The sequence below is a fragment of the Zosterops lateralis genome (genome assembly GCF_965231275.1).
Source record: "Zosterops lateralis genome assembly, chromosome: 17".
NCBI lineage: Eukaryota > Metazoa > Chordata > Aves > Passeriformes > Zosteropidae > Zosterops > Zosterops lateralis.
The window spans coordinates 10,490,944-10,515,040 of record NC_139777.1 but is presented as its reverse complement, the minus strand read 5'-3'; the positions used below and the strand labels follow the sequence as shown (position 1 = coordinate 10,515,040).

At 57.9% G+C, this 24,097-nt stretch overlaps 1 protein-coding gene across 1 annotated transcript in view; it reads right to left on the bottom strand.

The window, feature by feature from the left end:
• The window catches only part of KSR2 (kinase suppressor of ras 2), a gene marked incomplete at both ends in the record, with an annotated part of 75,364 nt that extends 53,490 nt beyond the window's left edge, over positions 1-21,874 (bottom strand). Inside the window, 4 exons of the mRNA XM_083874100.1 lie at positions 6,453-6,954; positions 14,651-14,801; positions 15,297-15,437; positions 21,698-21,874. Coding sequence (XP_083730226.1) covers positions 6,453-6,954; positions 14,651-14,801; positions 15,297-15,437; positions 21,698-21,874 — 971 coding nt within the window. The remainder of the gene's footprint in view (positions 1-6,452; positions 6,955-14,650; positions 14,802-15,296; positions 15,438-21,697) is intronic.
• Positions 21,875-24,097: the final 2,223 nt, after the last annotated feature.

The window sequence follows — 24,097 nt, the reverse complement described above, 5'->3', positions numbered from 1 at the left end:
CATGGAGTCCTCCCTTGTCCCCAGGTGGCACATCCACACAGTTTTTACATCCCTGCAGGGATGGGGACTCCAGCACTGCCCTGGGCAGCTGTGCCAGTGCCTGACCACCCTTTTAGTGGAGGAGTTTTCCCCAATATCCACCCTGAGCCTCCCCTGGCCCAGCCTGAGGCCGTTCCCTCTCCTCCTGTCCCTGTTCCCTGGGAGCAGAGCCCGACCCCCCCGGCTGTCCCCTCCTGTCAGGGAGTTGTGCAGAGCCACAAGGTCCCCCCTGAGCCTCCTTTCCTCCAGGCTGAGCCCCTTTCCAGCTCCCTCAGCCTCTCCTGGGGCTGCAGCCCCTTCCCCAGCTCCATTCCCTTCCCTGGACACGCTCCAGCCCCTCCAGGTCTCTCTTGCCAGGAGGGACCCACAACTGGCCCCAGGGTTTGGGGTGAGTCACAGGGGACGGGCACTGCCCTGCTCCTGCTGCCACCCCGGGGCTGGGACAGCGCCCACCTCGGGAAGATGCTCCATATGGATTATTCCCACATGTTGGCAACGTCCTGCTGCATCCACCTGCTCTGCAAACATCCATCTCCTGCTCATGCCCAGTGCCAGGAGCCCACCTGCCTTTCCAAAGCTGGGGAATGTCAGAGGAGCCGCCTGGACGCCGATTCCCGCCCGTGCGGAACATCCAATAATCAATCCACCAGGTGGATGGGAATTGCTACAAGGGGAAACATCGTTATTATCAAGGTTGCAGAGCAGCAGAATTAATGACCCATCAGGGCCTATTTAGGACCAGCTTAAATGATTAAATCTGAGGCACAGTCTAAGCACGGGCTGCTCGTTGGGGTGGGGATGATGGAGACCTCTGCTCCCAGGTTTTTGGAGGTCTGGGATTCAGTTTTTCCCTCTCTGCCCTCTGGTTCCAGGTTTTTGGAGGTCTGGGATTCAGTTTTCCCCTCTCTGCCTTGATGGCCCCAGTTGGGCGCTAGACTTGGCCAAGGGCCACAGGGAATATCCCATTGTCATCGGAATTTGTAATGTGGGATGGAGTAAAACACCCCCAGGACAGAAAGGGTCTAGAGTTAAAGTTGGAGGTAAAGGAAAAAGGAAAATAAGAAAATGGGGATGTGCTCTATCCCCAGTTCACATCTGAACTTCATGTCTGACTTCACCCAGCCAGGAAATCCTCATCCCAGTCTGGAAAAATCCCACCAGAAAAGCACCTCGGCACCAACAGGGCAAAAGGGAAGGAAATGAACCTTCAGAAGGCTTTGAACCACCAGGAAAACAGTCACACCCGGAATGTCACTGCAACAACACAGAATAAGGAGAATTCACGGAAAATTTAGCCAAAATCCATCTGCCTTGAGCTGGAGGAGGCTGGTCCCTGCCCAAACCTGACCTAGGTGCACCACAAAAATGTCCTGTCCTGTCCAGCAGCTGGAGCTCAGCACGTCCCCCGGGCTCAGCCAGGTCGGGTCATGCTCTGATCCACCCTCTCCAGCTGCTTCCAGAGGATGTTCCTTGAGGCCACGGAGTTCACGGATGTGGCCAGAGAGCAGCGTGGCAGCAGGAGCCACAGCTGGGAAGCAGATGAGGGTTTGGGCTCAGCTCCACTTGGCAAGGGCCAGGGGACAAAGGGGGGGTCAGGGGATGGGTCTAAGGAGGGGTCCAAAGATGAAGGGTGGGTCGAAGGAAGACAAAGGATGGGTCTAAGGATGGGTCAGAGGAAGAAAGATGGGTCTAGGGATGGGTTAGATGAAGAAGGATGAGGTAAAAGATGAAGGGTGGGTCTAATGAGGGGTCCAGGGGTGAAGGATGGGTCTAGGGATGGGTCAGAGGAAGAAGGATGGGATAAAAGGTGAAGGGTGGGTTTAATGAGGGGTCCAGGGATGAAGGATGGGTCTAGGGATGGGTCAAAGGACAAAGGAGGAAGGATTGATCCAAGGGTGGGTCCTGTGAGGGGTCCAGGGATGAAGGACAAGTTCAAGGACAGGCCTAAAGATGGAGGAGGGGCCCAAATATGGGTGAGAGGATGAAGGATCTGTCTAAGGATGGGCCAAAGGACAAAGGATGGGTCTAACAAGGGGTCCCAGGATGAAGGGTGGGTCCAAGAACAGGCCCAAAGATGAAGGATGGGTCTAGGGATGGGTCTAAGGGTGAAGGGTGGGTCTAAGTACAAAGGGAAATGTTCAAGTCCAGGCCAAAGGATAAAGGATGGATCACAGAAGGGAGGATGGGCCCAAGGATAAAAGGTGGTTCCAAGGGTGGGTCTAACAAAGGGTCCAAGGATGACAGGTGGGTTCAAGGACAGGCCTAAAGAGGAAGGATGAAGGGTCTAAGGATGAGTCTAAAAATGACAAATGGTTCTAAGCACAAATTAAATTCCAAGTACGAGCCAAAGGATGAAGGATGGGCCTAATGAGGGATCCCAGGATGAGTCCAAGGACAGGTCTAAAGATGAAGGATGGGTCTAAGGATGGGTCCAAGGATGATGGAGATGTCTAAGTACAAAGGAAAGGTCTAAGTACAAGTCAAAGGATAAAGGATGGACTCAAGGACAAAGACCAGGTCTAATGAGGGGTCCAGAGATGAAGGATGGGCTCAAGGGCAGGTCTAAAGATGAAAGCCAGGCCTAAGGACGGGTCCAAGGATGATGGGTGGGTGTAGGCAGAGGTCAGAGGACAAAGGACTGGCCAAAGGATGGGTGTAAGGATAGAGAGCACCCACCCCAGGGCAGCTCCTGCCCCAGAGATCCACTGGACACCCCTCCCAAGGGTTAACACACGAGCTGGACTTCTGTTCCCCAACTAATGGATTTTTAAGACCTCCCATTCCGAGTTTGTTTCTTCCCTGGCTGATGGATAATCATTAACTACCCAAGAGAGATTCCAATGGCCCGTGGAATTCATGAGGTATTAAATGGGCATTATATTATCAGCCACTCTCAATGTTTTGTTTCCGTTTCAGGACCATTCCTGAGATGTTTATGGGTTGTGGATTTATGGAAGTCAGGGGATCTTTTCAGGAGTAATGTTCCGTACCTCGGAGTTACGGTCAGCAGCTGGAGACTCCATGAAGGAAAATTGGAGGCTGGGAGCTCCAAAAGGCAAAAAAAAAAAAAACTTAACCCCTGCCTCAGAAGGTCTTGGCACACAGAAATGATGGATTAAACGCTGGGAATAAGATCCAAAACACAACATTCAAAGGAGTTTATGAGCTGTCATCGGGAATCAAGCAGTACACGGTGGCCTTGCTCTGGAGGGGACCCGGTTGCTGCTGCTGCTGTCACAAATAAATGGTGGTGTTTTATTTTCTGTCTGTGCCGAGGTGGAAAAATCCGGAGGGAGCAGCCCCAGAGAACCCTGAGGGCTCCATTCCATCAATCCCGACCCACAGCTCGTGGGGAAACCGATTTCTCCTTCTGCCAAAGTCACCCCTGGCTCCCCAGAGCCCGTTGCACCCCATCCTCAGCTGAGGAGGAGATAAAGGGAGTTGGGACAAGTGACAGACACAGGGAATGGCTTCCCACTGCCAGAGGGCAGGGCTGGATGGGATATTGGGCAGGAATTGTTCCCTGGGAGGGTGGGCAGGCCCTGGCACAGGGTGCCCAGAGCAGCTGTGGCTGCCCCTGGATCCCTGGCAGTGCCCAAGGCCAGGTTGGACATTGGGGCTTGGAGCAGCCTTGGACAGTGGGAGGTGTCCCTGCCCATGGCAGGGGTTGGGACAAGATGGTCCTGGACATCCCTTCCCACTCAAACCGTTCCATAAATCAACCTGAGGGATGCCAGCCTCTCTCCTGGGAGGGTCTCAGAAGGGTCCTTGCAGAGAACAGGCAGGATGGGGGAAATCTCCACCCCAAATCACTCCAGGAGATCCCACCCAGCACTTGGGATCCCAAGAGTGTCCTCAACCTCTCGGCTCTCCACGTCCAGCCCCTCCTGCCATGCTGGAACAGGACACGGGGAACAGAAAGCCCCAATCCAAAGCAACCCAAAAGCCCAGGGGCACAGCTGAAACCAGAAGGGGCTGATCAGGGAAAGCCCCAAATCCTCTTCCAGGGATGAGCTCCCTCCTGCAGGAAGCACAAAGAACTTCAGGACACTGTAGAAGTGTGACATTAAAAAAAAACCCTGTCCTCAAATTCCATGGCCACGGCCATAAAATAACAATTAGTTGAGAAGAGCCCGAAAATATTTCAATTTTAATCCACTTGTTATCTGTGCCAGGCATTTTCCACCTCATCCAGGCTAATAAACAGCTCCCACTCCAGCAAGGCTGTGCTGGAAAATAAGAGGGGGAAAAGACGAAGCTGCCTCTTTAACGCGCTAATTACAACCCCGACCCGCTAATGGGATTAGCAGGCAGGATTTAGTGGTTGTCTCCTGCAAAATCATTAAGTGCCATTAGAGAAAATGAACTTCCCTGCTCCTCCAAGAGGTTTGCAGGAATCCGGATCCAACCCGGCGCAGCGGCCCCTGGAGCACAACGGGGCCCTGTCAATATTGGCCTTTTCCCTGATTAATTCCCTAATCGGGAGTTGGAACTGCCCAGCACCATTGGGGAGAGAGCACTGGAGACACTGGGAGATCTGGCTGCAGTCAGGGAAAGGAGTCATGGAATGTGTTGGGTTGGAAAGGACCTGAAAGCTCATCCATTCCCACCCCCTGCCATGGGCAGGGACACCTCCCACTGTCCCAGGCTGCTCCAAGCCCTGTCCAGCCTTCCTTGGACATTCCAGGGATCCAGGGGCAGCCACAGCTGCTCTGGACACCCAGGAAGGTGGAGAGTGATGAAGGCAGAGGGGACGTCACTGTGTTTGTGTCACTCCTGTGACATTTCCATCCCCACACCTTTCCCTGCTCCTTCCCTTTGCAGGGAATTCCAGACATCCCATCCCCTCACTGGGGAATCAGCAGCCAGAAGATTTGATGGTGTCCAAAACCGGTGTCCCAGCTCCATGTCAGAGTGACCAGGAGTGCTGGAAGGTGTCCCTGCCCTTGGAATGAGATGAGATGAGCTTTAGGGTCCCTTCCAGCCCAAACCTCAATTCCTTTGATCCTTGCCTGACTGTATCCCATTTTCCCAGTGTCTCCAGTGCTCCCTTCCCAAGGGTGCCAGGGGATTTCCACTCAGGATCATCAGGGAACATCCAATGACCAACCTGGGGGTCAAACGGGGGAAGCTCTGCCCTCAGTGAGACCTTCTCAAGGACTGGGGGCTGGAATGCCGACAAGAGCAGGAGAAGGGAGAGGCTGCTCCCTGGGAATGCGCCCTGGGGACACGGGGATGCTCCTGGGGACAAACAAAGCAAACACTCCTTTCCAGTGCCTAAGCACGAGGGGGAGGGCGGCCCTCCAGGAGGCATTTTCCAGCTGAAATGGCTTTGTTCCCAAACGCTAAAAGCCTTTGGACACCCAAATTCCCAGCTCGGGGGAGAAGGAGGGTGATGATCACCCTCATCGGGAGCAGCGAGGCTGTCACAGCCCGGGGGACAAGGGACACCGCGGTGCCGAGGCCACCAGACACATCTGCCACCCCCAAACCCGCCCTGGGTCCCTCTGCCCCAGCAAGGGCAGCTCCAGGTCAGGCTCTGGGAGCTCCTCATGGGATTTAACCCTTCCCACGTCCAGCTGGAGCTGCCCGAACATCACGGATGTGCCTGTGCTGTGCCAGGGCATCCCTGCTCCCTCCACAGCCCTCAGGGGACTCTTCCCGGGATTCTGGCACAGCCTTTTTATCCTCAAGAACCCCAAACTTGGGGACAAAAAGAGCAGTTTGTCCTGGGATCCTGTTTTGGGAGTCAGCTCCATCCCAAAACACCCTCAGGGAGAGGAGGTGATGTCCAAAGCGGCCCCCAGCCCCCTCTGCCAGCCCGTGCCATGGCAGGAGAAAGGTTTTCCGAGCAGGGCCACGGAAAGGGGTGGAAAGGGATGGAGAGGGAACGTGGCGATGCCAGGGAATCCTTTCCCTGCACAGCAGCAGCCTCTGCCGGCAGCGGGGGCGCAGAGCAGGAGCAGCGGGATGGGGCAGAGCCCGGAGAGCGCGATCCCGGCACCGCCAGGATGGAAAAGATCCCGGGGGGTCTCCAGCACATACACCGTCCTCTCCACGGGGATTTATAAACCCATAGATCCACTTTTCAGTGGAAGGTGATTATTCCCGTCTCTCTCCAGCAGTTCTCACGGCCATCCCCGCGCGGCAGCCGGAAAATCCAGCCCTCCCATCCCACATTCCGGGTGTCAGCCAGCGATCCCGAGCCCCTGGGTGCTCCCCATGCACCCCAAATGACATCCCGGGGGAGCGGAACCGGCACCGCCCCACAACATCCCCCGCTGCGAGGAAAGGCAATTCCACACGAAACCTCCGAACAAGAGCCGACATTTAGGGATAAATGCGCTTTTCCCGAGGCGCTGGGATGAGGTTTATCCCCTCCAACACCCACCAGCACCCGGGGCACCACTTACTTGGGGGTGTGCGCCTCGTCCACGCGGTGCCCCAGCTGGAACTCGTGGGATTTGCTCCTGTGCAGCGCCGTGAACCCCGGGATGAGGTGGATCAGCTTCCTCGAGGAGGGCGGGGGCGTCCCGGGGGGCTTCAGTTTGTTCCTGCGGCGCACGGGGGGGGTCCCCGGCGGGGTCATGGTGGTGACGATGTTGGGGGTGCGCGGGGGGGTGTGCGCGGCGTGGCGCTGCCGGGGGGACGGCGGCAGCGAGCGGGGCCCGGCCTCGAGCGGGGGGCACAGCCCCGGGGGGGGCTCCACGGTCAGGCGGTCCACGTGCGTGTACACGGGCCCCAGGGACGCGGGCCCGCCGTGGCAGTGGTGCTGCCCGCACTTGGGCGGCGCCTTGGGGCTCGGGTGCGTCCTGCCCCAGGGGCCCGGCTCCGCGGGGCAGCCCGGGCTGTTCTCCTTGCCCGGCTCCGTGCTCGGCCACTGGATGGTCCAGTCCTGCTTGGAGAGGCTCCCGCCTGCGGAGAGCACAGGGAGAGGCGGCCGTGAGCTGGGGGCAGCGGCTGGGGATGCCCTGCTCAGCCCTGAGGGGGTTAAAGATTAAAGTCCTGCGAGTGTTGGAGGGTTGTGGAGGGGCTGGGAGCAGCCTGGTTTAGGGGAAGGAGTCCTTGCCCGCGGAATGAGGTGATCCTAAAGGTCTCTTCCCACCCATATTCCATGGCTGGTTCTCTCCTGGCACTGTGTCCCAGCAAGGAGCTGCTCTGTGTTACAGAACCTTGGCATGGCTGGGGTGGGAAGGGACCTTCAGGGTCATATCCTCCCACCCCTGCCATGGGCAGGGACACCTTTCCCTGTCCCAGGCTGCTCCAAGCCCCAGTGTCCAGCCTGGCCTTGGACACCTCCAATGATCCAGGGGCAGCCACAGCTGCTCTGGGCACCCTGTGCCAGGGCCTGCCCACCCTCCCAGGGAACAATTCCTGCCCAATATCCCATCCAGCCCTGCCCTCTGGCAGTGGGAAGCCATTCCCTGTGTCCTGTCCCTCCAGCCCTTGTCCCCAGTCCCTCTCCAGCTCTCCTGGAGCCCCTTTAGGCCCTGGCAGGGGCTCTGAGCTCTCCCTGGAGCCTTCTGTTCTCCAGGTGAGCACCCCCAGCTCTCCCAGCCTGGCTCCAGAGCAGAGGGATGGGTGGCCTGAACAGCACAGAGATTCCCACAGGATCCTCCAGTGCCAGCCCTGCCATGGCAGGGACACCTCCCACCATCCCAGGCTGCTCCAAACCCCATCCAACCTGGCCTTGGGCACTGCCAGGGATGGGACACCCACGGCTTCTCTGGAGATCCCACTCTGGAGCCTCAGTGCTCCAAGTGAGGGATTTGCCAGGGCTGGAGGTGTCCCCACGTGTCCCCACCATCACCAGCCCCCACTGTCACCCCCAATGGTGGCACTGGACAGTGACATCTCTCCTGGCCCAGGCTGATGCCCCACCTCACCCCCATTTGTGTAATGAACAGCAGCTGTAATTAACAAAGGCTCCTCTCCACTCCTAATTATCCATCACCATCCCAAGGATGATCCAGGTGGAATTTGGCCCTTGATCCCAGCTCAAGGCCCCTGGACTGAGGCCTTTGGGTTGTCCCCATTGAGGAAAACCCAAATCTCATTTTCCAGCACCTCTTTCCCCCTCCCTGCTGGGTTGGTCACTGGATCCTCTCCCCTCGCTCCAGCCTTTCCATGGAAATGGCTCAGTTCAAGCTCCAGAGGAGAAGGAAAGGCTTGGGAAATGAAAAGTTTAGGATGAAAAAAAGCTTTGAGTCAAGGGGTGGAGATTGGGGCACGAGGAGTTTGCTGGAATCATTTTCTGGGAGCAGAACATCAAAATAAAGGATTAAAAACTGCCAAAATAATTGTAAAATATGAAAAAATTAACAGTAAAAAATTCCCGAATAATTGCAAAATATTTTTTAAATAATAAAAAATTCCCAAATAATTGTAAAATATTTAAAAATATGTATCAACAACAGAATAAAAAGAAAAAATAATATTAAAAACCTTAAAAATTAAATTTAATTCATTAGCACGAATTAGAAATTAAATAAAATAACATTAAATAATGAAATAAATAAAATAATATTAGATTAATTAAATAATATTATTTTTAGAAATTAAACCTAATTATTTAGAATTAAATATAATTAAAATAATATGTTAAAGAGTTTAAATTAAAATTAGTTCACTGAAATTAAAAAGAAATCAAAATAAAGTAAAAATAATAATTAAAACCTCTAAAAATTAAAACAAATTAATTAGAATTCATAAGAAGTAAAAAGAAATTAAAAGTAAGAAGTAAAAATGTTATAAATTAATTAGAATAAATAAGAAATTAAAATAAAAAAAATAAAACCTATATTTTGTTTCTATTATATTTTAAATAAACTATATTTTATATTTATTTTATTTAAAACTGTTTTAAAATGAAATAATTAATTAATAAGATTAATAAATAAAAATAAATTAAACTAAAAATAAGAAGAGTAAAATTATTTACTGAAAAAAAATTTAAAATATGAAAAATTCTCAGTGTATGCAAATCACGGCGCGCTTATGCAAATCCTGCTCTTCCCATTGGCCGCTTCACTCGCCTTGATTTGCATAAGGAGCCTGCCCGGCGCTAATTAGCGGCGTTAATGAGGATGGGGTGAGGATGGGGTGAGGATGTCCCTGGAACAGGCCGGGGAGCAGGAGGGCGGCAGGGAGCGAGCAGTGCGCCTGATGGGATCGGCTTAACCCGGGAATGCGCTTAACAGGGAAAAAAACCAACAAAACAGCAAAAATATCCCAAAGCTCCTCTCGCTCCAAAGCCTGTTAAAGGCTGGCGGATCCCGCTCCCTCCCGGCGGCTGCCGCGCTCATTCCCAGCTGGAAAACCACAGGAAGAGCTCCCTCTGCCCCTTGACGCCCTGATCGCTCCTCAAAACTTCCTGGTGTTCTTTAGATCCCAAATATTAGTTGTTTTTTGGATCTCAGCCCCAGTCCCACGGGCCACCTCTCCTGTCCCTGTGGATGCTCCCTTTGGATGAGTTTGGCTTCATTAATCCCCTCAGATCCCTCTCTCTGCCCCATTTCGTCAGGGAAACTTTTCCCAAACCACTCCATTAAAAACCAATAGGAAAACAAACTCCCGGGAAGAGAGAGGAGGCAGCACTGGGATGCAGCTCATGGATCCAGAGATGGAAAAACCCCACCTGTTTTTCACCCATCCCAAACAACAAAGAGCAAGGCTCTTTTGTTTTCCTTAAAATAAAAGGCTGGGAATTATTGGATCTTCCCGTGGGAGCTGGTGAGGCAGCCCTGCACCCCAGCTGCTCCTCAGGATGCTCCCAGTGCTCGTTTCCTTCCCAAAAGCTGTTCCCAGGGGAGCAAACCAGAGATTTTGGAATGCCCAAGGATTTTTGGGAAGCCCCATGGTCCCAGCACCCACATCCCTCTGGAAAAGATGCTGGAATCACCCAGCTTGGCAGCACGGGGATATCAGGAAGGTCAACTCTTCCCTCCTCTCCAGCACACCAGCAGAGCTCCCAAATTCCCTCCAAACTGGGATTTTTCCTGCTTTTCCCTCATTGTTCCTGACCCTGCCTGAGCCCCTGCTGTCCCCAGGCCACCCCCAGCCTTCCCAGGGCTCATAAATATTCCGTTCCCGCTGGTTTTTCCCGGTAGGACACTTAATAACCTCCACACATCCCTCACCAGTCACACCCCATCAACTCCTCAGGCCACAGCTCCGCTCAGATTTTATATTAAATTAATATTAAATTAATCCCACTCTGAGATCAAACCCGATAACAAAACCCCACTCCCACGGATCCACATCCAAGGAAAACCCGATCCAGCCTTGTTAACACCACAGAGCAGGGGGGGTTAATGTGGGTTTGCCTCTCTGATTTATGGGATGCTCCGGGGTTTTCCCTATTGCCCCCGGGATGCTCAGCTCGGGAAGTGGCTCCTTTTCCAAGCCCATCCCGGCAAAATCCATCTCCATGAAACAGCCTCCAGCTCCCCGCCCAGGCAGGGGCAGCCTGGGAAATTAGAGGCTTCTAATTAACGACTCAATAAATAAAGATGGATGGGAAAGGTTAATCCTGAACCTCATTCCTGCTTTATGGATACAAATCTTGGCGTCTCGGAATTGGCCACTGTGGCTCCTGCCAAGGAATTCCAGCTTTTAAGGAGGATGCAGCTTGTTCATTAATTGTATTTTTAGGATGAGGACAATCTCTTGCCTCTCAAGGAGATAAAATGCAGCTAAAACACAGATTAAAAGGCATTTCTGAGGCAGTTGTTGCACCCAGGGCTCCTTTGGGGGGGCTGTCATATCCCAATAGATGTAAAATCCCAACATTCAAAGAGAGCATCACTGCCATCCCAGGATGCTTTTTATCTCCATCCTAAAAACTCCCCGACAGCTCCTCAGGGCTGTGCCAACATCACTGTCATGGAGCCATGGAGCCAGCCAGCAGCTCAAAATCCCTGGAATCCAGGGATGGATGGATGGATGGATGGATGATGGATGGATGGAGGGATGGATAGAGGGATGGATGGAGGGATGGATGGAGGGATGGATGGAGGGATGGATAGATGGATGATGGATGGATGGATGATGGATGGATGGATGAGGGATGGATGGATGATGGATGGATGGATGGATGGATGGAGGGATGGATGGATGGAGGGATGGATGGATGGATGGAGGGATGGATGGAGGGATGGATGGAGGGAGGGATGGAGGGAGGGATGGATGGATGGATGGATGGATGGATGGATGGATGGATGGATGGATGGATGGATGGATGATGGATGGATGGAGGGATGGATGGATGGATGGATGGATGGATGGAGGGATGGATGGAGGGATGGATGGATGGAGGGATGGATGGATGGAGGGATGGATGGAGGGATGGATGGAGGGATGGATGGAGGGATGGAGGCAGCACAGCACCCCCTTAGTGCACCCCAAAGCCACAACCCCATCACTGCTCAGTCCCCAACAGCCCAGGGGGACATTCCCAAGGCCCAGCAGTGCTGCTCTGCCTGTGCCAATCCCACATCCCTCCCAAACATGCTGGCTGGACTGTAGGGAATCTGGAGCCGGCCTGGCTGGGCAGGATGATTAGTTCCCATTGCCCACCCTCAGCCCAAGGCATCCGGGGAGCATCCTGCCCTTCCCTGGCCAGAAATCCCTGTCCACAACTCCCTGCCATCAAGAGAGGGGCAGGGACTCTGCTCCTGCTCTCCCAGGGGATAAAAAAAGGGGGAATTCCTGGGATGGAGCAATTTGTTTGGCAGAGGAAGGGAACAGGGAGCCCACCTGGTGGAGCTTCCCACGTCCAAATTCCCAAGAAATTCAGGGAGATTCAGTTTCCGCTGCCTGGGAGCTCCTGCACCCCTCAGGGCTCTGCCTGTCCCCTCCCTGTCCCCAAGGCTGTGTCATCCATGGGACAATGCATCTCCAGCATGGCACGGACCCACAGCAGCTGGCATTTCCAAGGATCCTGATCCCCCAGCTCCGGCAGAGCAGGAATGGCCATGGCAGCATCCCGGCAATGCCGAGGGGATGGAGCAGCCGCCCCCGGCGGGAGCAGCGGGATGATGGATGGAGTTAAATGGAGCACCAGGAAAGACAAACACTCCATGGCCGGCTGGCTCTCTCCTGCCGGGATCCAATGGACCACCAGGAATGCTGGCAGCCCCATCAGCTGCCCCATTAGGGAGCAAATGGAGCAGCAGCATCCCACTGACATCCGGCACTTCCACCCCCTCCAGCCAGAAAACTCTGGAGGAACCAAAGAAACTTCCCCGCAGCTGCCGAGCCAAAGGCCAAGGAGGATTTTCCAAAGCAGGGAATTCCTTGGGCCGAGAGGGCAGAGGGGGAGAGTGGGATTTGTTCGGAGCAGCCTTTAAAAGTCAGAGGTGTTTGAACAAAGAGCAGCCGAGAGCCTTCCCGGGGCTCCCAGGGAGGCACCGCCGCCCTTCCTCAAATAGCAGAGACTGCATGGAAATGCCGAAGGGAAGGGGGGCAGGGGCTGGATTTAGGGAGCTGGAGTGGGGGATAATCCCCAGGGAATGGCAGGTGGGGCTCAGACAGCCTCACCTCCCCCACTGTCCCCAGCACAGGGTGGCACTGCCACCTGGTGCCATGTGGGAAGCCTGGAGAGGATCCAGTCACCAGAACTGGTGGATGTGGCCAAGGTCTCTCCAGCAGGAGCTGGGATCCCTCTCTGGGACATTCCATGCTCTGGGGACACTGCTGGTCCCCAAAGCTGCCCCTCCTTAAAGCATGGCACATCACTGTGACACAGCACTGTCCCCTGCTGTCCCCAAGGGCTGCTCCACACCTGCAAAGCCCAGCTGAAAACCCAGCAGGGCTCATTCCCAGCCTGCCAAAACCTGGATGCAGCTGTGCTGGAGGAGCCCCTCTAGAGGGGACAGGAGCCAGGCAGAGAACTCTGGGGTCCCCAAATCACAGGGGGCTGCTGCTGCCCCAGAGTCCCCCCTGTGCTGGCAGTGCCCCCCTGAGCTGGTACCACAGTTGGTTCTGTGGTGCCATCCATGGGGATGGGCTGTGCCAGAGGGGCTGGAGCGTGTACAGGGCAGGGAACAGAGCTGGGGAAGGGGCTGCAGCCCCAGGAGAGGCTGAGGGAGCTGGAAAGGGGCTCAGCCTGGAGAAAAGGAGGCTCAGGGGGGACCTTGTGGCTCTGCACAACTCCCTGACAGGAGGGGACAGCCGGGGGGGTCGGGCTCTGCTCCCAGGGAACAGGGACAGGAGGAGAGGGAATGGCCTCAGGCTGGGCCAGGGGAGGCTCAGGGTGGAATTTGGGGAAAGCTCCTCCACTAAAAGGGTGGTCAGGCCCTGGCACAGCTGCCCAGGGTAGTGGTAGATCCCCATCCCTGCAGGGATGTCACAGCCGTGTGGATGTGGCACCGGGGGACAGGAGTCACTGGTGGCCTTGGCAGTGCTGGGGAATACCTGGACTCGCATTAAAGGATCTTTTCCAACCCAAACGATTTTGTTGTGACCCATCAAGGCTCGGCTGGGACACGATGCCGGCACACCGTGCAGGACCCTGGGCCGCCCACGCCGCATCCCCCGGGCCCTCCCCGGGCAGGGGCGGCCCCGCTCTGTCCCCGGTGCCGGTGCGGCTGCAGCCGGAGCGGCTCCTGCAGCGATGGAGGAGCGGAGCTCTGCTGCCACCGCCCGGGGACCGCGCACCGCGCACCGCACAGCGCCGGGAGGGGCGGGCGGGGCTGGGGCTTTCCTGGGGAAGGGGTTTGGGAATGGGGGCTCCGCTCTGAGCCAGCCGGGGAGCGATGCTGGAGCTGCCGCGTGTCGGAGCTTCCCCCTGAGCCCCTGACTGAGCTCCTGCAGGAACGGGGGGTCAGGGGATCCTGTGAGAGTCACGGAATGGGCTGGATTTGGAGGGGCCCTCATCCAGTGCTACCCCTGCCATGGGCAGGGACACCTCCCACTGTCCCAGGCTGCTCCAAGCCCCAATGTCCAGCCTGACCTTGGACACTGCCAGGGATCCAGGGGCAGCCACAGCTGCTCTGGGCACCCTGTGCCAGGGCCTGCCCACCCTCCCAGGGAACAATTCCTGCCCAATATCCCATCCAGCCCTGCCCTCTGGCACTGGGAAGCCATTCCCTGTGTCCTGTCCCTCCATCCCTTGTCCCCAGTCCCTCTCCAGCTCTCCTGGAGCCCCTTTAGGCCCTGGCAGGGGCTCTGAGCTCTCCCTGGAGCCTTCTGTTCTCCAGGTGAGCACCCCCAGCTCTCCCAGCCTGGCTCCAGAGCAGAGGGGCTCCAGCCCTGGCAGCATCTCCTCCTCTGGCCTCACTCCAGCTGCTCCACATCCTTCCCATGTTGGGGACCCCAGGGCTGGGGCAGCTCTGCAAGTGGGGTCTCACCTGGGCAGGGCAGAGGGGCAGAAACCCCCTCTCCTTTCCTGCTGCCCACGCTGGGGGCTCAGCCCAGGGCAGGAGGGTTTTGGGGTCCCTGCTCTCACCCACCAGCACCCCCAAATCCTTCTCCCAGAGCAACTCCAAGAAGTTCCCTGCAGGAAATGAGTTCCCGGGGGTGCATTAACACCTGCATTAAAGCCACACTCCTGGTGTCAGCACAGCAGGACGGTGTCACCCAGCCCGGCCAGGGGACAGGGGTCACTCACCAGACTTGTGCACGCTGCGCAGGCAGGACAGGGACGCGTTCAGCCGGGCACACTCCTCCCTGTTGGCCCCAAACTTCTCCACGGTGGCACAGACCTGGTCATCGGTCATGTCCAGCAGATCCTCCAGGCTGAGCTGCCCAGGGGCGATTTCCTGAGGGAGGAATGGGCCAGGAATGATTGAGGAAGGATAAACTCCCTGGGGCATCCTCTAAACCTCGGGGAACACCAGGGAGAATCCCAAACCCATCCATTTTCCACCTGAATCTCCAAGAAAACCTGGAGGAACTTCAGTTTTCTCTCCAGTTTTTCTAGTTTTTGGTCTATCCAGACCCAGCTGGATAGCTCCAGCTGGATAGCTTTCCTGGGAGCTCCAGGAAAGCCCATCCCTGATGGGGAACACTCAGCTCCATCACAGAACTCCCTTTTCCCTGGAGGTGGGATTGCCTTTGGCTGCCACCCCCTCCCTGCAGGAGCCCAGGCGGTGGCAGGAGGACACTGGTGGGGACATGGGGGATGTCCCCACTGCCGAGGGGTCCGTGTAACACCGCTGGGCACAGCAATGTCCCCGCTGGTGGGCGGGGTGAGGAACCCACCGCCCCTGGGAAAAGGCCCATTCCTTTTCCAGGCGGGAAGGCCCAGCCCGTACCTCCATCACCTCCTTACGGATGTCGACGATGCGGAACCAGTGCAGGAGCTGCGGGAATCCCTCCAGTTTGGCATTGCGCTCCTGCAGGGCCACCTTCCTCTTGCAGGACAGCTGCCGGCTGAAATACTTCACCAGTTTGCTCTGGAAAAGAAGGGAAAACCCTCATGGGATCCCCCCACTGCCACTCTCACCCTGCCTCATCCTGAGGCTCAAAATTCTGCCCCAAAATGCTCCTGCAGCCAAGAGCATCCAGGTTTGGTGTCCAATAGGGAATTTCCCTCCCCAAAAATCCCTTTATCAGCTCCTTCATCCCCAAGCCAGCACTGGGGTCTTGTTCAGGGCAGGGACAGCCCTTGGGGACCCCCGGGGGCTGTGAGGGGGACAGGGGGGACAGGCACCACTTTTCCCACAGGCACTGCCCCATCCCAGCGCTGTCCAGCCGCCCACAGGACACTTCTCCCACTTTTACTCCAGCCTCAGGGCCAAGGGAGCCCTAAAGGACACGGTCTCCCTAACCCTAACCCTAACCCTAACCCTAACCCTAACCCTAACCCTAACCCTCTCTTACACCCAGATTTGGTGCCAAGGACCCCCCAGACATCCCCCAAGAGCCACACTCCCTTCCTTTACACCCCATAAACACCCTCCAAGGGGACCAGCCACAGCATCGCATCCCGAGGCCGGAATGTGGCATTTTCTCCTCATTCCCCCCTCACCAACCCAAACCTTCCTCCTTCCTTCCCCTCCCTCTCTGCTCCTCTGCAGCCCCATCGCTGCTGGGATCATCTCCCCAATCCCCCCAATCCTCCCAGCCCGAGGCCAGAGCAGTTCCCAGCCGCAGTCCAGCAGCTCCCAAAATAAATTTGCTGAGCGCCTGCCCTCGTTTCCCGGGAATATAGAGCAGGGCCGGGGAGCTGCTGGGATTTCCTGCTCCTGCTCTCCCAGCTGGGTGATTCCCCGGCGCCGGCAGCACTAGATGGTGCTGTGCCTCTGCTCCCGCACCCCCCAAAAATAGACGGGCGAAATACGGGATGGTTTGGGGTAAGGGAGAACCCCACTGTGGCATTTGGGAGTTTTCCTGTTTCTCCTCGTCCTTTCTCTCGTGGTGACACCCACAGGGGTTGGCATCACCCCCAAAATCACCCCCCAGGTGGGTGATGGCCCTGTCAGGAGCTGGGGACAGGGTTGTCACCCCCCTGGCAGCTTCTCCCCATCCCCAGCCTGGCTACCAGAGATTAATTCCTGAAAATTAACCCCCGAAAATGAGGCCGGGCCTGGGGGCTGCAGGGAGCCCTCAGCTCTGCAGAGCCCTGCCCCACTTCCAGGGATGATTTTTAAGGAAAAAAAAAAATCCCAAAACAGACAATCAAAGGGTTAAGGATCAACCTGGATCTCGAATCCCAAACACGCTCCAGGCTTTTGGAGCTGAAGCAGCCCCAGGCACCCTTAACACACCCAGAGGCAGCTCCTGTCTCTCCAAAATGTCCTTGCATGGACACGACTGCAGCAAAACACCAGGAAAAGCAATTCCTGAAAAATCCACATCCTGCCCCCAGCCTGTTTGCCATTCTGCCTCTCCAGGTGGGATCCCAAAGGGAATAAAGGTGATTTCCGAGCCACCACGGCACCACCAGCGCCAAAATCAGGGGTGGGAATGGAGCTGGGGACAGCGACAGGGCAGGCCCCACCACCGCCGTGCACAGGTGAGCTGGAATGGGGAAAGAGTGGGGGAAAGGGAGGAAATTTCATTTCCAGGTGGGGGAAACTCACCCCCACACAGCCCTTGAGGGACAGGAGGGGTCATTTTTACCCCAAAAAGAGGAGCCCGCTGGGACCCCCAGGTGCTCTGGTCCATGGATCTGCTACAGCCAGGAAAAAAAAAAAAAAAAAAAGCAAAAAAAAAAAAAAGCCCCAAACCCCCTCTGTGAAATCCAAAATCCTTCGGTTCTGCTGGGGCTGGAAAGGGGAGGGACGAGACGGCCCCGTCCCGCAGGAAAAGCCCCGTCCCGCGGCTGCGGAGCTGCTCCGCCTCCCGCTCCTCCCGGGATGGAGCAACTGTGGGAAATGTTCCTGCTGTGGCTCAACCTCCCCCTGCTGTGCCCCTCCGTGCCTCAGTTTCCCCAGCTGGAAGCGGGCAGGGGGCACAAGGAGAGGGCTGGGGATTCCTCTCTCGCTGCTGTTGGGATTCGCTGCTGGTCCAGCTGGGGATGCTGCTGGAGGGGATCCAAAGATTTTGTTTCCCCACCTTTCCAGCGCCTCTCCCTGCTCCAGCTCCGCCCGGAGGAAGGCAGGAGCGATGCTCTGGTTTGGAGGAGAGAAACCGTGGGGATTCCCTTCTCCTCGGAGGCTCCAGCAGCTCCTGGAACCCCCCGGCCCCTCGGAAAACAAGGTCCCTGCTGCCCCGGGGCGGGAGCGGGCACGGGAGCGATGTCCCCACTCCATGTCACCTCGGGTGACCCCAGCGGGGCGAGGGGCTGGGATCACCCGGGGCTGGAGCCAGATTTCCCAGTCCCAACCCCTCCCATCCCCCCGAGCAGGAATTCCCTCGGCTCATCCCGAACCCAGCGCGGCCGCGAGCGGCGGCTCCCCCACCCCCGGCGGTCTCCAAGGAGCGGGAGGGCGGCTGTTCCCCCCTGGAATGGGATCCTTGACGTCAGCCGGGCTGGCGACAGCACCGGCCCTGCCTGGAGACCGGGACGGGCGGCGGAAAATCCAGGAGGGGAAGTTCATTCACCTGGCACCCGGTGAGCAGTCGGGAATGCCCATCCCATCCCATCCCACCCCATCCCATCCCCATCCCATCCCACCCCATCCCATCCCATCTCATCCCATCCCATCCCATCCCATCCCATCTCATCCCATCCCACCCCATCCCACCCCATCCCACCCCATCCCATCCGGATCCATGTGGGATGCCTTCATGCCATGCAGTGAGTACGATAACCCCCTAAATAACCCCCTAAATGTCTTTTTCCATAACAAGAAACCCGACCAGAGCAGCTTCCTCCGGCTCCCACCAAGGAGTTTGTTATTCCAGAGGCACCTGGAGCAGCCTGGGGCAGGGGAATTCCTTGCCACGGGTCTATTTTTCCTCTCAGGGCTCTCCCAAGGTGCTGTTGGGCTTGTGAGATGTCTCCGGCTCTGCACATTCTTTATTTCAGGAGATGCTAAAAGGTCTCTGGGGGTTTTGCTGGGAACACAGGAGCTGAAATGTCTCCATCAGCACCCTGGGAGGATCCAGCTCTGGGAGAAGTGCACTGTGCTCACCCCTATGAGACACCAGAGAATCCAAGCGTTCAGGCAGTGAAAATCACAAAATCATGGAATGGTTTGGGTTGGAAGGAGCTTAAAGCTCATCCAGGTCCACCCCATGGGCAGGGGCACTTGCTTGCTCCAAGCGCCTTCCAACCTGGCCTGGGACACTGCCAGGGATCCAGGGACAGCCACAGCTTCCCTGGGCAAACCCCAGTGCTGGAACAGCATCTCCACAGCCTGTGGAGGTTTGGGAATGGCCACAGCTCCTTCCTTGGAGCCTCTTCCCATCCTCACCACACGGCAGCCAAAATTATCCTGGGAGAGTTCCCTGTTCTGGCAGGAGCACGGCAGCCCTGGGAGAGGGAAGTGTTGATCCTGGGGTTATCCTGGGAGCCATCCACCGGTTCCTGGCAGCCCTGACCCACATTCTGACATTGGCATGGGGTTTAACCCCACAGACAGAACAGTGCTGTGGGACAGTCGGGAATATCACCCAGCTCTGACCAAATTTTCCTCCTGGTGTTCCCAAATTCCACCAAACACAGCACCCCTAATCCATATTTATACCCAATCCCAACTTTAGAGCCATAAAGCCCAACTGGCACACTTGGACAGGGATAAAACCCCACAGGCCAGGCAGGGCTAAGGGATGAACACTCAGCTCCTTCTGGATGCTGCCCCATAGGAAGCAAACCTTGATTTCCACCCCAGGTGTTTTATCTCAGCTGCTGCCTTGGTCCTGCTCTCCACCTTTCCCAAGGCATAATCAAGACCCAAAAATCCTCCCAGCTCCAAGGATTGCCACTGGAACCAGGCTGCAGCCACGGTACCCATCCCAAAAACGCTGCACAGCAGGATGAAGGAGGATGGGAGCTCATGTCTACCTTAAAGTGGCTTAAAACAAAAAAAGAAGGGAAAAGCTTCTATTAATCCAGGAAAATCAAGGTTTAGGCTATGAAGGTTAACAAAAAAACAGGATTCTCCCATTTTATTCCAGGCTGGTGCTGACACAAGGGCTGGGCACAGTCCCCAGTGCCACATCCCAGGTGACCCCTCCTTTTGCCATGGCACTGCCCGGCCCAGCTCTGCTGCCACCAGATGGGAAGGGAAGAGGTGCTGAGCGAGGCCTCGGAGTCTGTGTCACGTCCTTGGGACGTGGTGGTGGCAGCAGGGACTCAGGGACACAGAGACTCGGGGACTTGGGGACTCAGGGCCAAGCTCGGCTCCCGGTGACGCTGGTGGCAACCCAGGACAACGGCAGGAGCCAGACCAGGGCTGGCATCGGGAATCTGGCCCTGCATTCACTCCCCTTGTGGGAATCACCCTGGGTTTGAGGTGACAAACAACCAGAGGGTGTCAGCAGGGATGTCCTTGGCTGGAACATGCCAAACTCCCTGTTTGGGGGTGCTTTAGGGATGGCAATGCCGGGGCTGCCCATGGCTGGCACTGAGTGATCCATAGGGGCCGGGGAGGTGCTTCCCTCTGAGCATTTGTAGGATAACATCTCCCTGACCACCTCCAGACCCTTCATCCAGCCCCAGCTGGGCTGCCCCAGTGGCACTGGGATGCTGGGAAGGAGCATCCCACCAGGATGGCTCCACCATGCCCCCCTGGTCCCCTCCATGTCCATGGGACACAGACAGGGAATCCTCAGCGCTGACCTCAATGAGACCATCACTCCATGTGGGATGAGCTCCTGGAGTCCTGCACCTCCTGGCAGGTTCTCCTGGGGATTTGGAGCCTGCCTGCATCCCAAAAATCCTGCAGCACACCCCAAAACCCCTGTTATCCCTCTCCCAAGGTTGCTCCAGGACCAACATGGAGAGTTGTCCCAGCCCCTCACACGGAGAGTTGGGATGGGACAGGAATCAAGGGGAGACGACAGCAGGATGGGAGTGGGAATGAGCAGAAGTTGGGATGCAGAGCAGGGAGTTGCACTCCAAACCTGGGTCACCCCACGAGTGGCACAGCAGTGATGTGGTGACACCCCAATTGTTCCCACAGCACTCAGGAACTTCGGGAGCAAAAGCAGCAGGACAGGGTGTTCCAGCCATGGTCCAGAGCCAAGAGCTGCCCCACCGAGGGGCTGCAGGACCAGCTGGGAGGCCTGAGTGGGATCAGGCTCTGAAAACCCCCCACCCACAGCCCCAGCTCCACATCAGCTGCCCCCACAGCCCCGGCACAGCCCCGGCACAGCCCCGCTGGCGTCTCCCCAGGGTCACGGCCTCGCCTCTCCTCGCTCCGTGCCAGCTGCGGGGATCCCACTCAGCCTGGGAATCCCTGGCCATTCCCTGCCCACCACAGCCCACCCGCCTCCTACTGAACCCTAAATCCACCCCAGTGGGGGCTCAGCACGCTCCAAGGGGAGCCTCAGCCCCTTGCTGGCAGGAGCAGGGAGGGGAGGGGAGGGGGCAGCCGGGCCAGGGTCTGCTGCCTGGGGGGAGGGAGGCAGGTGGGGCAGGGGGATGCAGCCAGCTGGGACAGTCGGAGCCCGCTGGAAGGGGATGCAGGTGGGCTGAGGGGATGCAGCTCAGGAAAAGGGATTCAGCAGGCCCAGGAGATGCAGCCCCGCGGAAGGGATGCAGCCAGGCCCGTGGGATGCAGCCTGCCACAAGGAATGCAGGTGGGCCGAGGGGATGCCGCCCAGGGAAAGGGATGCAGCCGGGCTGGGGGGATGCAGCCAGGCAGCAGGGGGGCAGGTGGGCCGATGGGAGGCAGGCCGGCTGGAGCAGCAGCCCGGAGGAAGGGATGCGGCCGGGCCGGGGGCTGCGGGAAGGGGGAAGGGATGCAGGTGGGCCGGGGGATGCAGGTGGGCCGGGGGATGCAGGTGGGCCGGGGATGCAGGTGGGCCGAGGGATGCCGCCTGCCGGGCGGAGGAAGCCGGGGGAGGGACGCGGCCGGGCCGGGGGATGCCGGGGAATACCGGGAGGATACCGGGGGGCTGCGGCCGGGGCCGGGCCCCCCCGGTGGGTCCCGGCTGGAGGGTTCGGTGGTCCCGGACCCACCTCGGGGCCACCTGCAGAGCGCGCAGCCTCACTCGGGCGCACCGCAGCGCCGCGGGGGAACCCGCCGCGGCCCGGGGGGGGTGGGGGGGAGACTGATGGGGGGGTGTTGATGTCGGGGGGGGGGGGTCGGCGGGCCCGTACCTCCAGGGTGCGGATCTCCTTCTGCGTGAGGTCGTTGGAGGCGGCGCACTTGGTGCGGAGCCCCTCCAGGTTGGAGATGCTGATGTCGATCATGTTCTGGACCAGCTCGCACTGCTGCAGCGCCTTCTGCAGACTCAGCTCCTGCTCCTCGCTCCTCGTCATGTTGTCCTCATCCATCGCTCGCCGCCCCCCCCCCTCCCCGCCCGCCCGCCCTCCCCTCCGCCCGCCGCCGCCGCGGCCCCCCCTTCCCTGGGCTCCGCTCGCCGGCCCCCGCCGCCGCTCAGCCCCGCTCGGCCGCGGCCCGCAGCATCGCGGTGCCCACCGAGCCGTCAGCGCGGCGCCGCCGCCGCTACCCCCCCCCCCGGGCGCGGCGGGGCGGGGGCGGGGGCGGCGCGCTCCGGCTCCGCGGGGCCGCGCTCGCTGCGCGCCGCTCCGCGCGGGAACCCCCGCACACCCCCGGCCCGGCACCCCCGGCCCCGGCAGCTCCGCGGCATCCGCATCGCCCCCGCACCCGCGCATCAGCATCCTCATCATCACCCCCGCACCATCCTGAGCACCCCGCGTGCCTTATCGACACCCCCAACCTTATCAACACACCCCCCAACCTTATCAACATCCTCATCAGCACACCCCCCAACCTTATCAACACACCCCCCAACCTCATCAACATCCTCATCAGCACAGCCCCCCAACCTTATCAACACACCCCCTAACCTTATCAACATCCTCATCAGCACACCCCCCAACCTTATCAACATCCTCATCAACACACCCCAACCTCATCAACACACCCCCCAACCTTATCAACACACCCCCCAACCTCATCAACACACCCCTCAACCTTATCAACCACCCCAACCTTGTCAACATCCCTCCAGCCCCATCACCCCCACACCTCCCCATCCTCATCATCAACCCCCATTCTCATCAACATACCCCTACCTTACCAACACCCCCATCCTTACCAACATACCCCCCAACCTTTATCAATATCTCTCCATCCTCATCACCCCCAGCCCACCACCCCCCACCTCCCCATCCTCATCATCACCCCCCCATCTTCAGCAACATCCCCCCAACCCTATCAACACCCTCACCCTCATCACCCCAAATCCCATCATCCCCATCCCCTTCCCTCCATCCCTCCTCACCCACACCCCCCATCCTCATCACCCCCATCCTCATCAGCATCCCCCCAACCTTATCAACACCCCCATCCTCATCACTCCCATCCCCATCACCTTCCTGCCATCCCCATCTCACCCACACCACCCCATCCTCATCAACACCTCCCTACCTCATCAACACCCTCATCCACATCACCCCCCCCACCCCATCACCCCCATCACCCTCCCATCTTCATCATCACTCCCGTCTTCATCATCCCCCAGTCCCCTCCCAGCCCCCAACTCCAGCATTTTCCCACTATCCCCATCCACCCCCCCATCCCCACATCTCCTCATCCTCATCAGCACTCCCCATTCTCACCATCATCCATCCCTATCCCTATCCCCATCCACCCCCATGCCCCAAACCCCCACATCTCTCTAACCCCCATCCCCCTATCCCCACACCTCCCCACCCTCATAATTCCCATCCCATTACCTTTCCCCCATCCCCATTTCCATACCCTTCTCTCCCATCCTCCTCCCCCAGTCCTTTCCATGCTCATCCCAATCTCTCTGACCCTCGGGAATGGGACAGGAGGGGTGCACCAGGGGTGAAGGGAGGGATGATTTATTTGAGGGGCAGGGAGCAGGGAGAATGAGGGGGGTTGAAATGGGGACCTGGAGTAATGGGGGGTCAGTGAGGAAGGGGGGGCTTGGACATTGGGGGGCTGGTGCAATAGGGGCACCTGGGGAAATGGGGGGGGGGGGGCTGGAAACGGGGGCAGGGGGGCTGGGGCATTGGGGGGATAATGGGGGAGCTGGGGAATGTGGGGGACTTGAGGTAATGGAGGGAAAATGGGGCATTGCAGGGGCTGGGGCAAAGATGGAGAATGGAAATGTCCAGGGCAATAGGGGGGATCTGGGGCATTGAGGGGCTGGGGCATTGTGGGGGGCGGGGGGGGGCACTGGGAGGTCTGAGGCACTGGGGAGGCACTGGAGGCTCTGGAGCACTGGGGGGGCACTGGGGGCTCTGGGGCACTGGGGGGGCACTGGGGGCTCTAGAGCACTGGGGGGGGCACTGGGGGCTCTGGGGCACTGGGGGAATCTGAGCCAATAGGGAGGATCTGGGCCAATGGGGATTCCTGGTCTGGGGCAGTGGGGGCCAAGCCTGGCCAACACTAGGGAATAATTCCAGGGAGACTGAGCCAGGATGATGCTCCCAGACTTTCACCTGCTCCATACACAGTGTCCTCACAGCCCTGACCTCCCTGCCTCTGGATACATGACCTTA